The following is a 13,477-nucleotide window of genomic DNA, read 5'->3' as shown; positions in this document are numbered from 1 at the left end:
GTTCAATCGGTGGGCCCCAGTTTTTCATCCCATTCGTCGCTACCATGAAAATTGCTGCTATGAACTTGTTTTGTATAAATGAAGCTTTTTCCTCTGTCTCTGGTCCGCTTGGGATATATGTCAAGTAGGGGTATTGCTTTTCACAGTTCCCCCGGTATTGCATTAATGTGCCTGTCTTCCCTCAGACCCTCCAACCTTCTCCAGTTTCTCTGTCATCTTTGACAATCTGATGGATGCGAGGTGAAATCTCAGAGTTTGAAGAAGAACAGTTCTCTTGTTGATTTGGGGGCATTAAGAAAGCATGACTTTACATATCTTTAAAATGTCAATCCCACATTCTGTTGGTTTTGACTGACCATTGAATTGTTCCTAAAAAGAAAATACAAGGGCAGTGAGGGTTTAAATGACATGTTCCCTTTCTTCCTCCCAAGAGTTTGCGAACATAGAAATAAGCACTAAGTGAAGCCCATCTTAAATGAAAAAAATACCAAAAAATTAAAATTAAAAAAACAATATCTTTGGTACCTGTTTGTGGATGGGATTGATGTGTATACATAGGTGCGTGTGCCGATACACAGGGAAGAAATAAAAGAAAATGAGTCAGGTGGAGCTTTCAGATCTAATAGTAATTTGACCCACATTTTCCCTTTTGAAATAAGCTACAAATCCACACATTTCCAGATACTTCCAGTATCTGAGATTTCATCATTGTGTTCTTAGACAGTAAATTTCTGGAGCTTAAAAAAAAAGAGAGAGAAAAAGAAATCACCCAGTGGCCAACCTCTTGCTGGATCTCCCTGCCCCTAATTAGCCAAGTCCTTGGATAATAAAAAGAATTGTAATTAAGATGGCATTTTGAAGTTTCAAGATGTATTACAGATTGATCTTATTTGAGCCTCACAATCACACTATACAAATACTGGTAGACTCATTTTACATATGAGGAAACCAAGGCTGGGAGAAGAGACGTCACTTACCGTAGCCAAACAGCTAGTATGTCAGCAGTAGGATTTGAACTCAGGACTTTATAATTCCAGGTCTAGTCCTCTTATCACTTGACTGTCTTCTCAGCTAGACAATACTAAAAAATGTCTGTCACTTTACCTGTCCTTGAGGTCTTTTAAGCTTATCAGTATTTGGTAATTTGTGACAGAGAAGCAGCTCTTCAGTAACCAAGGGTCAAAGCTTCGCCATGAAGAAGACATGAGAAAATGCACCCCCTTGCTTTCGTTGGAGAAGTGGAGGACCATGGTTGTGGAATTTGCATATATTTTCAGATATTGTCAATGTGTTCATTAATGTTACTAAACTTTAGAAAAACAAGCCAAAAGCAAACAAACACTCTGACATAAAGGGAGGCCTGTGGAGGTGGGGGAGGAATATATTCAGAAATGGCATGAAACAAAAGAAATCAATAAAACAGCTCTAATTTAAAAAAGAGCAGTCGCTCCTATGTCATGATGAACCATCATTTTATTATGATAGGTCTTTGTTGAAGTTCCCCTGGCCCTAAGATGTTCTAACCCCAAATGTTGTCTAGATGCGCTTTTGAGTGTCTTGCCCGTATTTATCCTAGCCTGAAACTAAGTAGATGAATTACTCCATCTGAAAACGTTTTTGCTTAGACATTATTCAGATAACACTTTCTCTTTTAGATTGTGAATTTCTTTGGGATCAGGCCATCCATGTCTGTCCACATACAGGGGCTAGGGCCTATGATTATAAATTAATGGTGAGAGATAATCAGGAATTGTATTTCTAATACAACTAAAAGGGCATGGTAATTATCATTTTTAAATGGGCTGTATGAAAACATATTCATGACATTGGGATAAACATGTTTTTGTCTAACTGGGTAACATAAATAGACACTACAGTTGGTCATGGCCTAAATTTTGTTACGACTATGTTCAAAATATCCTTAGAGATTATCTAATACAACCAGTTCCCTGAAAGTGGACTTGTGCTGATAATATTGAGTTGATTACTTCTTTTGAAGCTTGTTTTTTTTTTGGTAACTTTTTAAAAATTTTAAACATACCAAATGCATTTCATTTATGAAAATAGCACAAACATTATACCAGTTTTTTGCTCTATTTAATGAACAGTTGTTGGCCAGTTCTTTGACTCAACAGATTTTACCAATTTTAATACTTCTTAAAATAGTTTTCTGATTCCAAACATGGAAGGTACTTTGAACTATTTTTTAGGAATTTTTCTTTAAAAAAAAGTCCCCAATTAATATGAAAACTTTTTGTCTCCAACAATGCTTATGTATACAAATTCACAAAATATTGTGGTCTGAGCTTGGAATTCTCACTAATTACCAGTGCTGTGCTATGAATTTCATCTTAGGATTTATACTTTACTTCAGCATTGTACAGTTTAATTTACACAATTGTGATTAATCCAGTTCATGTCTAGACTAAATGGCCCAAGTGATATATAGTAGAGATGATCTTGCACAACATGACTATTTATCACTACCAAGCTTCTTTTAAAAAAACCTGTTTTCAGAACAATTCTGTGTGTAGCCATTTTACTATTTGCATTTTCTCCTCTCCTTGCAGATCTCTTTAAGCAGGTGGCAAGTGCAATGGGATTTTGTGACCAGCGCAGGTTGGGCCTCCTTCTGCACGATTCCATCCAGATCCCAAGGCAGCTGGGCGAAGTGGCCTCCTTCGGAGGCAGCAACATCGAACCGAGCGTCAGGAGCTGCTTCCAATTTGTAAGTTGCTTGTTATCTTTATCCACGTGTTGTCCTAGGGTTGTTTTTTAGGCTTGAGTATAAGGGAAAAGTTCACACATAAGCTCAGATGATCATTCCCTTAACAAGATGAGGCAACAGAATACAATAATTATGATTAATAGTAGCTAACATTTCTCTAGTGTTTACTATGTATTGGGTACTTTACAATTACTTGCTTATTTGATCCTCACAACCACCCTGGGAAATACAGGTGCTATTAATAATTATTCCCATTTTACAAATGAGGAAACTGAGGCAAGTAAGAATCACACAGCTATGTATTTCCGGCTATATTTGAACTCAGGTACACCTGACTCTAAGCCTGCCATTCTTTCCATGGTGCCACCTAATTGCCCCAAGAAGAGTAAACATCGGCAGGGAATAGCCACTTAATAAGCATTTATTATTTGCTTCCTGTAGGTCAGGCAGTTGGATGGTGCAGTGGATAGAATGCTGAGCCTGGACTCATGAAGACACATCTTCCTGAGTTCAAATCTGGCCTCAGATACTAGCTGTGTGATCCTGGGCAAGTCACTTTAACCTTGTTTGCCCCAGCCCCTCATGTGTAAAATGAGTTGGAAAAGGAAATGGCAAATCACTCTAGTATCTTAGCCAAGAAAACCCCAAATGAGGTCCCAAAGAGTGGGACACAACCGAAATGACTGAACAGCAGGACCAGGCAACGTGTTAAGTGTTAGGGATGCGAGGAAAGAGGAAAGCTGAGGCCTGACCTAAAGGAGCCTGCATTCTAGCTCAGGAGACAAAATGTAAATAAATAGATACGGCACAATGCATGCAAAGAAGGCAGAAAATAATGCAGATACCCAGAAGCAAGCACTGCATGAAGGGCCCCTGAAGAAGTGTAGAATCTGAAGGAAGCCGTGCAAATGAAGAGGTAGAAATGAGGGACTCGAGCATTCCAGGCGTGGAGGAGGCACCCCGCCAAGTTGGGAGCAGGAGTGTCTTGTGGGCCAGGGTCATTCCGTTGTAGAGTATTTGGAGGGGGGGGGAGTAAAGCATAAGAACCTGGAAAGGGAGGAGGGGAGCCAGGTCGCAAAGAGTTTCAGTGCCAAACAGATGAGTTTAGATTTGATCTTGTCGACAATAGGGAGTAAGTGGAGCCCATTGAGCAGGTTGTGGACACATGCCATAGAAAAATTACCTTGGCAGGCGAGTGAAGGATGGAACTGCTGAGTGGGGAGAGGAGATTAGTGACGAGAGGAATTAGTAATCAGTTTTTACTGAAATTTCATTGATTTTTGAATGACCTTTATTGATAAGGTGTTTAGGCGCACAGTTTCTTAGTTGATAGGAATACACTGCTGAGTGACTAAAATAAGGGGCCTTCTAAAGGTTTTTATGCTTCCAATGTTTAGCCACAGGAGATGATACAAAGGCAGGTATGAAACATTTTTTTCCTTCTGTATTTTATCATTTTTTGATCCCAGAATAAAGCTAGTTATTGAAGTTAGGCTCTTGGGATTCTTTTAATGAAATTTAAATGCATTTCTAGCAAACCATAAAAATATACATAGGGTATTCATATAGTCTATATCGACAGGTAGTAAAATAAACCTTACAGTGGAATATCAGCTGTATTATAAGGTATATAATTAAAGTGAATGGATTTATTAGGTAGCTTGTCTCTGTTTATTATTTCACATGCCTTAACTATTCAGTCAAGAGGCAGCTTAGGTGGCACGATAGAGCACTGGGCCTGGCATCGGTAAGACCTGAGTTTAAGTTTGGCTTTAGACACTTACTAGCTCTGTGACCCTAGACAAGTGACTTAACCTCCGTCTGCCTTAGTTTCCTCAACTGTAAAGTGGTGATAATAATAGTACCTACCTCCTGGGGTGTTTGTGGGGATTACCTGAGAAAATATTTGTAAAGAGCTTAGCACAGTGCTTCTCACATAGTAGGTACTGAATAAGTAGGCAATAAATGCTTTTTCTTTCCTTTCTCCTCATCAGTATTTTTATTTATTTATTTACATTTTATTTTTTTCAATTGACATTTATTGTCGCTCTCTCCCACATCCCTCTACCTCCCTGCAAGAGAAACACAAAACCCTTATTATAAATAGAGTCAGGTGAAGCAAATCCCCACATTGGCCGTGTCCAAAAATGTGTTTCATTCTGCGTATTTAGACCATCACCTCTCTTCCGGCAGATAGATGGTGAGCATTCTTCATCACTGGTCCTCTTGAATCATAGTTGGTCATCACATTTATCGGAGTTTTTAAGTCTTTGAAGTTTTTTTTTTTAACACTTTTGTTGTTATAATATAAAAGCTTCTCATGCTGCTTCCTTTACTTTGTATGACTTCATACAAGGCTTTCCAGATTTCTCTGAAACCCCTTCCTTTGTTGTTTCTGATGGTGCAACAGTAGGCCTTTACATTCCTATACCAGAACTCATATGCTGTACCAGTAACCAGCTGTTTCCAAATTGATGGTCATCCTTTTGGTTTTTAGTTTTTTACCACCACAAAAAGAGGTGTACCCATGGAACCTTTTCCTTTTTCTTATGTCTTTTAGTTATAAGCCTACTAATGGTAGCGCTGGGTTAAAGAGTTTGGAGGCATCATTCCTAATTTGTTTTCCAGAATGGCTCTACCAATTCCCAGCTTCACCAACAGTGCATTAACATATCTATTTTCTGATAGCCTCTTCTTCATTCGTCATTTTCCCATTTTGTTAACTTTGCCAATCTTATGGGTGTAAGGTGGAACCTCAGAATTCCTTAATTTGTATCTATCTAATTATTATTTTGAGCTTTTTTCATATGGCTATTGATAGTGCAGATTTCTTTCTTTGAAACTGTCTGTTCATATCTGGTAGCCATTTATCAGCTGGAGAAATGGTACTTTAAAAAAATTAATTTTTATCAATTTCTTACATGTTACAGTGACTTCTTCAGTCACAGAGGTTTTAGTTCCCCGATTAACCCCAAATTAGTTCTATCAAGGCTGACCTTTTGTCAAGGGTATTTAAGTTACTGTTAGATCATTCAAGTTTTAGAAGCCTAAGGAGTTATTTCTCCAGATAAGTAGTTCTAAGTTGGGATAACTTTTGCTGTTTATCCAGGATAGTTTGCATTTCTAGAAGGGGAGTAGCAGTGTTTTGGTATTTATCATTCCTTGTTTTGATTAGACAAAAAGTGAAATTATGGTCATATAAGCATGTTGGTTTTTTCTTTTTTAAGTCAAAGATATAAACAAGGGGAAAAGTCATGTCTCCTTTTCCCAAAACCGTTAGTAGTTCCATTACAAAAAGAAAAGCAAAAATGACTGTACGTGAACATGTGAACTTTTGTGTACTTTAAAAAAAAATAATTCAAATTTAGCATGTTGGTTCCAGCTTTTCTGTGTCCCCTTTTGAACTTCTCTCTGCTTTCTTCTGTTTCATTTTAATGATTTGTTGACCTTTTTTCTTTTTTTCATTTTTTTTTGCTACTACAATCACCACCTCTCTTTTCCACCCTCCCTAAACGCAACTTCTCGAAAGGAAGGTAAAATCTCTCTTGTAGCAAATGAGTATGGTTATGAAAAACAAATTCACACATTGGTTCTATTTGAAAATTTCTATCTCTTTGCTTAGCTGTAGTCTTGTCACCTCTGTCCCAAGATGTAGGACACATCAGGCTTCTGGAATCATAATTGGCTATTGCCTCAATCATGATTTTAAAGTCTTTCAGCTCTTTGTTTTTCTTTACTATCTCGGAGTCATTGAATATGTTGTTCTCCTAATTCCCTATATCTCCTTCTATGGGCATACTTATTTTATATCTTCAGTTTTAGCAAATAAGATTCTTAGAAGATACACTTAAACCTTTCAAGAGACATCACTTACATAAGATCTCATCAATAGAACAGGCTTTGATAGACTAGTGGCAACAGGTATATGTTACTTATGACTGATAATTTATGTCTCTAGTTTTTAGTAGTTTCCCAGGTAAGAATCTGGAGAGTAATATAAGTAAATTAGAAGAACATGAAACCTATTACCTGTCACATTTATGGGATAGAAGAATTTATGAATAAGCAAGAGCTAGAAAGGATCATGAGATGTAAAATGGATAATTTTAATTACATTAAATTTAAAAGGTTTCATACAAATAAAACCAGTGTAGCCAAGAGTAGAAGGAAAGCAGAAAATTTGGAAAAAATGTTTATACAGTTTCTCAGATAATGGCCTCATTTCTCAGATATTTAGAGAAGTTAGTCAGATTTATAAGAATATGAGTCATTTCCTGATTGATAAATGGTCCAAGGATATGAACAGGCAGTTTTGGAAAAGGAAATCAAAACCATATAGTCATATTAAAAAAATGCTCTGAATCATTATTAATTAGAGAAATGCAAATTAAAGCAACTTTGAGATACTATCTCACACCTGGCTAAAACAATAGAAGGGGAAAATGACAGATGCTGAAGGGGATGTGGAAAAATTGGGACATTAATATACTGTTGGTGGAATTATGAACTGATAAACCATTTTGGAGAACAATCTAGAGTTATGCCCAAAGAATTATAAAACTGCGTATGCCTTTTGAGCCAGCCATACCACCATTAGGTCTGTTTCCCAGCATGACCAGGAAAAAAGAAAAAGGACCTATATGTTCTAAAATATTTATAGCAGCTCTCTTTGTGGTAGCAAAGACCTGGAAATTGAAGGGATGTTCATCAGTTGGGGAATGGCTGAATAGTTGTCGTATATGATTGCAATGGGATATTATTGTACTATAAGAAATCATGCGCAGGTTGATTTTAGAAAAACATGGAAAGACAAATGAAATAAGTAGAACCAAGAGAACATTGTATATACAGTAACAGCAATATTGTTTGAAGAGTAACTGTGAATGACTAAGCTATTCTGAGCAAGATGAAAATTCAAGTCAACCACAAAAGGCCTTTGAAGGAAGATGCTATCCACTCCCAGAGAAAGAAGTGATTCGTGGAGGTGTGTGTTGTATGGTTTCATGTCTGTGTGTGTGTGTGTGTGTGTGGGGTTGGCAGGGAAGGAGGAAGATAGTTGCGGAACTCAAAATGTAGCTAATTAATTAGTTTGTTTTTTATTTAAATCTGTAGAATAGTTTTCAGATTTCTACTGCCCTTTGCTCTATACTCAGCATATACTGGAAAAATGTCCCTCATTCCATCCTTGAAGTCCCCCTCCCCTCTAACTTTTACCCATTTTAATTATTCATTTTCTATCTTCTTGGGTTCCATTCATCTCTTTCATATGCTGTCATGTAGTCTACAGTTTACAAATGGATAGTGTTATCTAAGTTTATAGGTCAGTTTTCAGAAAATTGATTGTTTGCTGAATATTAGGAGCAGGGACTTCTCCTTCCCTGTTATTGTGTTTGCCAAAGGAATTGGATCAGAATTCCTGGAGGTTCTGGGATGCAGGGGAAATGGCCCTGGAGCCAAAGGGAAGTGAGGATAGTGAGGAAAATGCCTAGGTTTAGGGGTTGGCCACCAATGATGGAGTCAGGTTTTTAGTTGAGGCAACAGTATTCTGAATTTGTGATATTAGAGTCAGTGAGCATCCACGTCTTGAGCAGGTGACCCACCTTGTTGGTGGGTGATGGTAAAGAGGTGTCCGGATCTTTGGGTGTAGATAATGACCTTAGTGCTCAGGATTTCCAGAAAGCAGTGGAGGTCTAGTTCAATGGTGGTACCAGAAGGAAGAAAAGAGGATGGAATTAGGGACAGAATATTTTTGAGAAACTGACTCAGAAGGGAGGTTCCCAGGTAAAATTGGGAGTTTCTGGGATGAGCCGGGAGGGAAGCATTTTTCAGATTGGATTGGACCTTTTGAAGTAAATAATGGCATTTTAAATGTAGGAGGGAGACCCTCTCACAGCACTCCTCCAGCTGGCTGGCCTCGCCCCCATCTCCTTACTCTGTAATGCCACTGTCAAAGGGGTCTTCTCTAGTGATTGCCATGACAGACCCACCGTCATAAAGGTCTTCCAACATCTTCCCATTGCTTTATCCACCAGAACTAAGTTTTTCTCTCGCTGGTCCTTCATAACCAACCCCGCTTGTATTTTTGAACTTCTCAGTCTGTCCGCTTTCTCTCTCTTCCCTCTGTTTCTTGGTGGCCCAGAGGGAGAATGCTGGATTTTTGAAGACAGAAAGACCAATGTTCAAATCCTCCCTCGGACCCTTACTAGCTGGACAAGTCAATTAGCCTTTCTCAGCCTAGGTTTCCTTTTCTCTAACATAAGGATGGTAATGGTGTCTGCCTTATTGCAGAGTTGTTATGGAAGTCAAGTGCAATAACCTGTGTAACTGCTTTAGAAACCTCAAAAAGCTATATAAATGTTAGTTTTTATTTCTCCTTTGATCATTTACCATATTAATGTTTCCAAGTCTTTTGAGCCACATGTGGAATCTGAAATACCTTCTTCTATGCTAGCTAGACGTTCTCTCTTTCTTATGTACTTTAGGAGATCACAATGTTCCACGCTTCCCAAGAGACCTTTCCCTACTAAGCAAAACAAGGATGAGGACTTCTTCTGTTTTCACTGTAGTCAGCGTAATTCCCATAGGTCTGTTGCTTTGTCTCACAGAATGTGCTTTCCATCGTACCGATCGATGACGTCATTACATTTAATTTGGGTAATAAACTTATCCAGCATGAGCACTGTTGACCATGACTTTTTTTCCACACATCAGTTTCTATTTTAAATGGAAAATCCACATAGGGCAGGGAGCATTTGTTTTGCCACCTTTCTCCAGCGCTCAACAGTGTCACATTCAGCTGTTCCTTCATTAAGTTTTTTAACATCAGTGATAAGAAGAAGACCAGAAAGGAGCAAATGCATAAACCCCTTAGCGTGGGAATAGAATGGAAACTTTATAGATTTCCCACTTAGGTTGGCATCATGGTTGGTTACGAAAGTATATATTAATAACTCATATTTATATTGTGCTTGCAGATATACAAATATTTGAGTTTTCTGTAATTGATTTTTAAAAAATTAAACCCACTATGCAAACAATAGGAGTGCTTATAAGCAGTGAGTTACAACCTAAAAACTCTATGAAATTAATTATTATTATTGGATATTAAATATAAGCTTAGATTAGATTTGGCATAGAAATACATGTGATTACTTATTTAATACTAAAGAGATATTTTACATGATTATACCATATCTTATCAATATATTTAATCTCTGGGCTTTTTTATAAGCTGAATATTAATTATAACAAATGTAGATTTTTTGTTTAAAAATACAACTGTAGAATAGACCTCCTATCTTAGTGAGGAGAGGAACTACTGATGATTTTTCTATTTGTTTTTTTAAGTTTTTCTTGTCCCTTTCGAGTCTTGGCTGTGAAAATATTTTTTATTAAGGGTTGTTATTATTGGGAATCTTAGGTTTAACTACTTACTCTTAGATGTAAATCATTTACCTCAAAAAATTTTCATTAAACTCTAATGACATAGGAGTTAAGACCACACTCAGGCATCTATTTTATACACTGCTCTTCCAATGGATGAACCTGTGCTGGTTATAAACCTGTCCACAACACTGTAGCCACATGTCAGTTATAGGCTTATGTATCAGAAACACGTCACTTCACTTGTGCTGTAGACAGAGAGATTCAGATTTTGCCTGGCTAGGTTGGCAGTTGGGTGAGCAGTAGGGTACCTCTTAGAAGACAGCTTTGCTTATCCCAGCCTCTTTTTTCTACTTCTCTTGTTCTTATCTGTTATTTAATTTTGCATTTAAATTCCAAAGGCTTTAGAAGAGAAAATATCTTATGTATACCTACCAAACTAGATATCATAGAAAGTGACACTTAAATATTGGAAGAAAAGTAGGAGGGACCAGGAGACCAAATTGAAGAAAGGATAAGGCAGTAAGACTAGTGGCGTCACATGTCTGTTCACATGTCTGTATGAAGAATAGATAATAAACCAGGTGAACTAGAAATGCAAGGAAGCAGGGTAGTCAAGGTATGTGCTGGGGGTGGAAGTAGCTCTCTACATTAAAAAATATACTCTGAGAAAAATCAGGAATTGGGACTAAGGGACTGTGGTAGAGAAAATTTGGGTAATGATCAGTATATTGAGAAAAAAACAGTACTATCAGGTAACTACCTGAACTAAAGGAAAGAGCTCAGGGACAGATCCATAAGAGATCACAGAAGCAAGAGAGAAATGGGAATGAGGGTTGGCACATCCTTGGATTAAGTTGATGATAATTTTATTCTTCTAAAGACTGGATTAGTAACAAGGATAAGCTCCTTATTCCAGAAGTATTCTGATGAACAAGTACTATTTGCTGAAATAGAAACAACACCAACCTTGTGGAGAAGCAACTACTCCATCTTAGAACTTGATAGAGAACACAGTGAATGTGATCTAACACACACCCTAGAGAAGCAATAGTTGAATGCGAAAGGTTAAAAGAAAAGATAAGTTGGATCCCTTGGACTAAAATTCTGCAGGGGAAGAATTCTGGAATTCTCCAGAAGAATGAGAAGCTCTCAAGAGTGAAATCTGAAGATGTTAATAGAAATAATTCCAATGAGGAAGAAAAGAGAGAGGTGTCCAAAGGGACCAAGGAACAGGAAACTTATTGAAAAACTTAAATTTTTAAGAGGTGTACATGGGAGTCTGAAGAAGGACAAAAGCAATGTAGGGTGAATACAAGAGTGTCACGATCCTGTAAGAATAGTACCAGGAGCACAAAAGCTCAGGAGGAGCTAAGGCTAGTCAGGAGTGCTGGGTACGACGAAAGGGTTTTTTTCATATGCGACGAGTAAAAGAGAAGAAGTAAAGAAGGCAAGGGACCACTACTCAAAGGAGGGCATGATGAAAAGGGAGAATTACTCAACTGTTCATTCTCCTCCTGTTTCCTCTCCCAAGGAGAGTGATCTTTGTACTAGAAAGGACATATTAACCATAAAAATGCTTAATAGAGTTGAAATTCAAATAAAGGGACTGTCCTAAAGAATATCTACCAGCCTTCAATAAGTTTGCATCACTAGGTGCTGATGAATTACATTCTGGACAACTGGGCAGGTCCTAGTCTTGGGTCATTTATCTTGGTTTGACTTCCTGGCAAAATTCTAAAACATGTCATTAAAGATGTATGAATAATGTACTTTAAAAGTAAAGAGCTGATCTGTGAGAGCCATTCAGGGTTTCATCAAGGTCAGTTCCCATCAGATTACCTTTGTTTGCTTTTTTGATTGGGTCATTAGTCTGATAGATCAAGTGAATGGTATAGACATAGTTTATTTAGATTTTAGCAAACCATTTAATTCTATGTACCTTATTTTCATACTTTTTATCTTAGTTCCATGTCTTATTCTGTGTCTTTCATGCTGTTTTGTGGACAAGATGGAGATGTGAACAAGATGATGTTAAAATTCGTCGAATTCAGAACTGGTTTAATAATTTGGATCTAAAGAATATTCATTAATGGACTGTGTTGACTTGGAGGGGGGTTCTATAGTGGAGTACCCAAGAGATCTTTCTTTTCCTCTGTGTTGTTCAATGATTTTAATCAGTGATTAGATGAAGCTATAGATGGCTCATCTCATAGGTTTAGCAAATGGCCAGATGATTCAAATTTGAAAAGGTTTTGAACAATAGGACCCCAAAAGATCTTGACACACAAAAGTCAGTGCAAATATGGGAAGACAGAATTTAATACAGTGTCATAAATTTAGTGCTAGAAGTGACTTTGGGGACTACCTACTGGAGTACCACTTCATTTTACAGATAAGACATTAAAGCAAATGCCATGATAAACAACGATTCACGGTAATTCTGTGTTTTAGATGGGCGTATATGTATGGTAGTCAGTTGTATGCCAACTACATTAGCTACATCATTGAAGCTAATAGGCTTTTTTGGGTCCTGGGTTTAACAAAGGGATATAATGATCTGGGAATATTGACTTGTTAATGGATTAAAACTATTTGCTTGGGACAACCATATAAAGATGTAGATATCCATATCTAATCTATTTCCCCAGCTTCAGTTGGTTATCTTTAGATTCTTGCCTTTGTTTAGACATGTGTGTGTATACACATGGCATAACAGTGTGCTTATTTCTTGCCTATACAATTACCTTAGCATTCCACATCTGGGCTTCATGGCAGCTTACAGTAGCCTGGAAATGCTTAGATGCCACATAAAACCCATGGCTCTAGGTTGGGGGCAGCCTGAAAAGAAATGCTGAATTGTGTTTTTTATGTGCTAATCAGACCGACTCAGTACAAACACGTCAGTCAGGGGATGGTACAATTGCAACCCAGGGAAGACAAGCAAAAGACAACAGGTGAGAATCTAGGTTTGACTAATGGAAACAAGGTAGTGAGGTATTACTACATCTGTAATGTGTGAATAATCCCAAAGATACAAAATGGGATGAGGTACACAATCATATAAAGTCTCCACCATTCAATGAATCAAATCACATAGACCACATGTACTGGTGAAATAAATCCTGAGTAAGTGATGTAGACAGCAAAGACTGGGAATTTAAGAGAAAGAGATATGGGTTATGGAAAACCCAGGACTTGAACTGTGCCTTGAAGAAAGAGTAGGATCCTTCATACAGTCTGTACAGCTCAAGGAGGGTTGGGTGGGACGTATAGCAAGGGCAAAGGCATGAAGATTTTCGCTCTGATTCTACCCTTTAGCCATGCCTCTTTCTAGGTATCGTTCTTTGCTGGTTAGATGGCAGT

The 13,477-nt window shown here is 37.7% G+C and overlaps 1 protein-coding gene across 11 annotated transcripts in view; it reads left to right on the top strand.

Moving 5' to 3' along the window:
• Nucleotides 1-13,477, top strand: part of DMD (dystrophin) — a 1,925,924-nt gene that overhangs the window by 1,829,774 nt on the left and 82,673 nt on the right. For all 11 annotated transcript variants that reach the window (XM_036747778.1, XM_036747779.1, XM_036747772.1 and 8 more), the window contains one exon: nt 2,571-2,728. In XM_036747778.1, coding sequence (XP_036603673.1) covers nt 2,571-2,728 — 158 coding nt within the window. The remainder of the gene's footprint in view (nt 1-2,570; nt 2,729-13,477) is intronic.

Source organism: Trichosurus vulpecula, chromosome 2, assembly GCF_011100635.1.
Source record: "Trichosurus vulpecula isolate mTriVul1 chromosome 2, mTriVul1.pri, whole genome shotgun sequence".
In the NCBI taxonomy this organism is placed as follows: domain Eukaryota; kingdom Metazoa; phylum Chordata; class Mammalia; order Diprotodontia; family Phalangeridae; genus Trichosurus; species Trichosurus vulpecula.
Note: the sequence above shows the minus strand (reverse complement) of the source record. Positions and strands in the feature narration are given on the sequence as shown.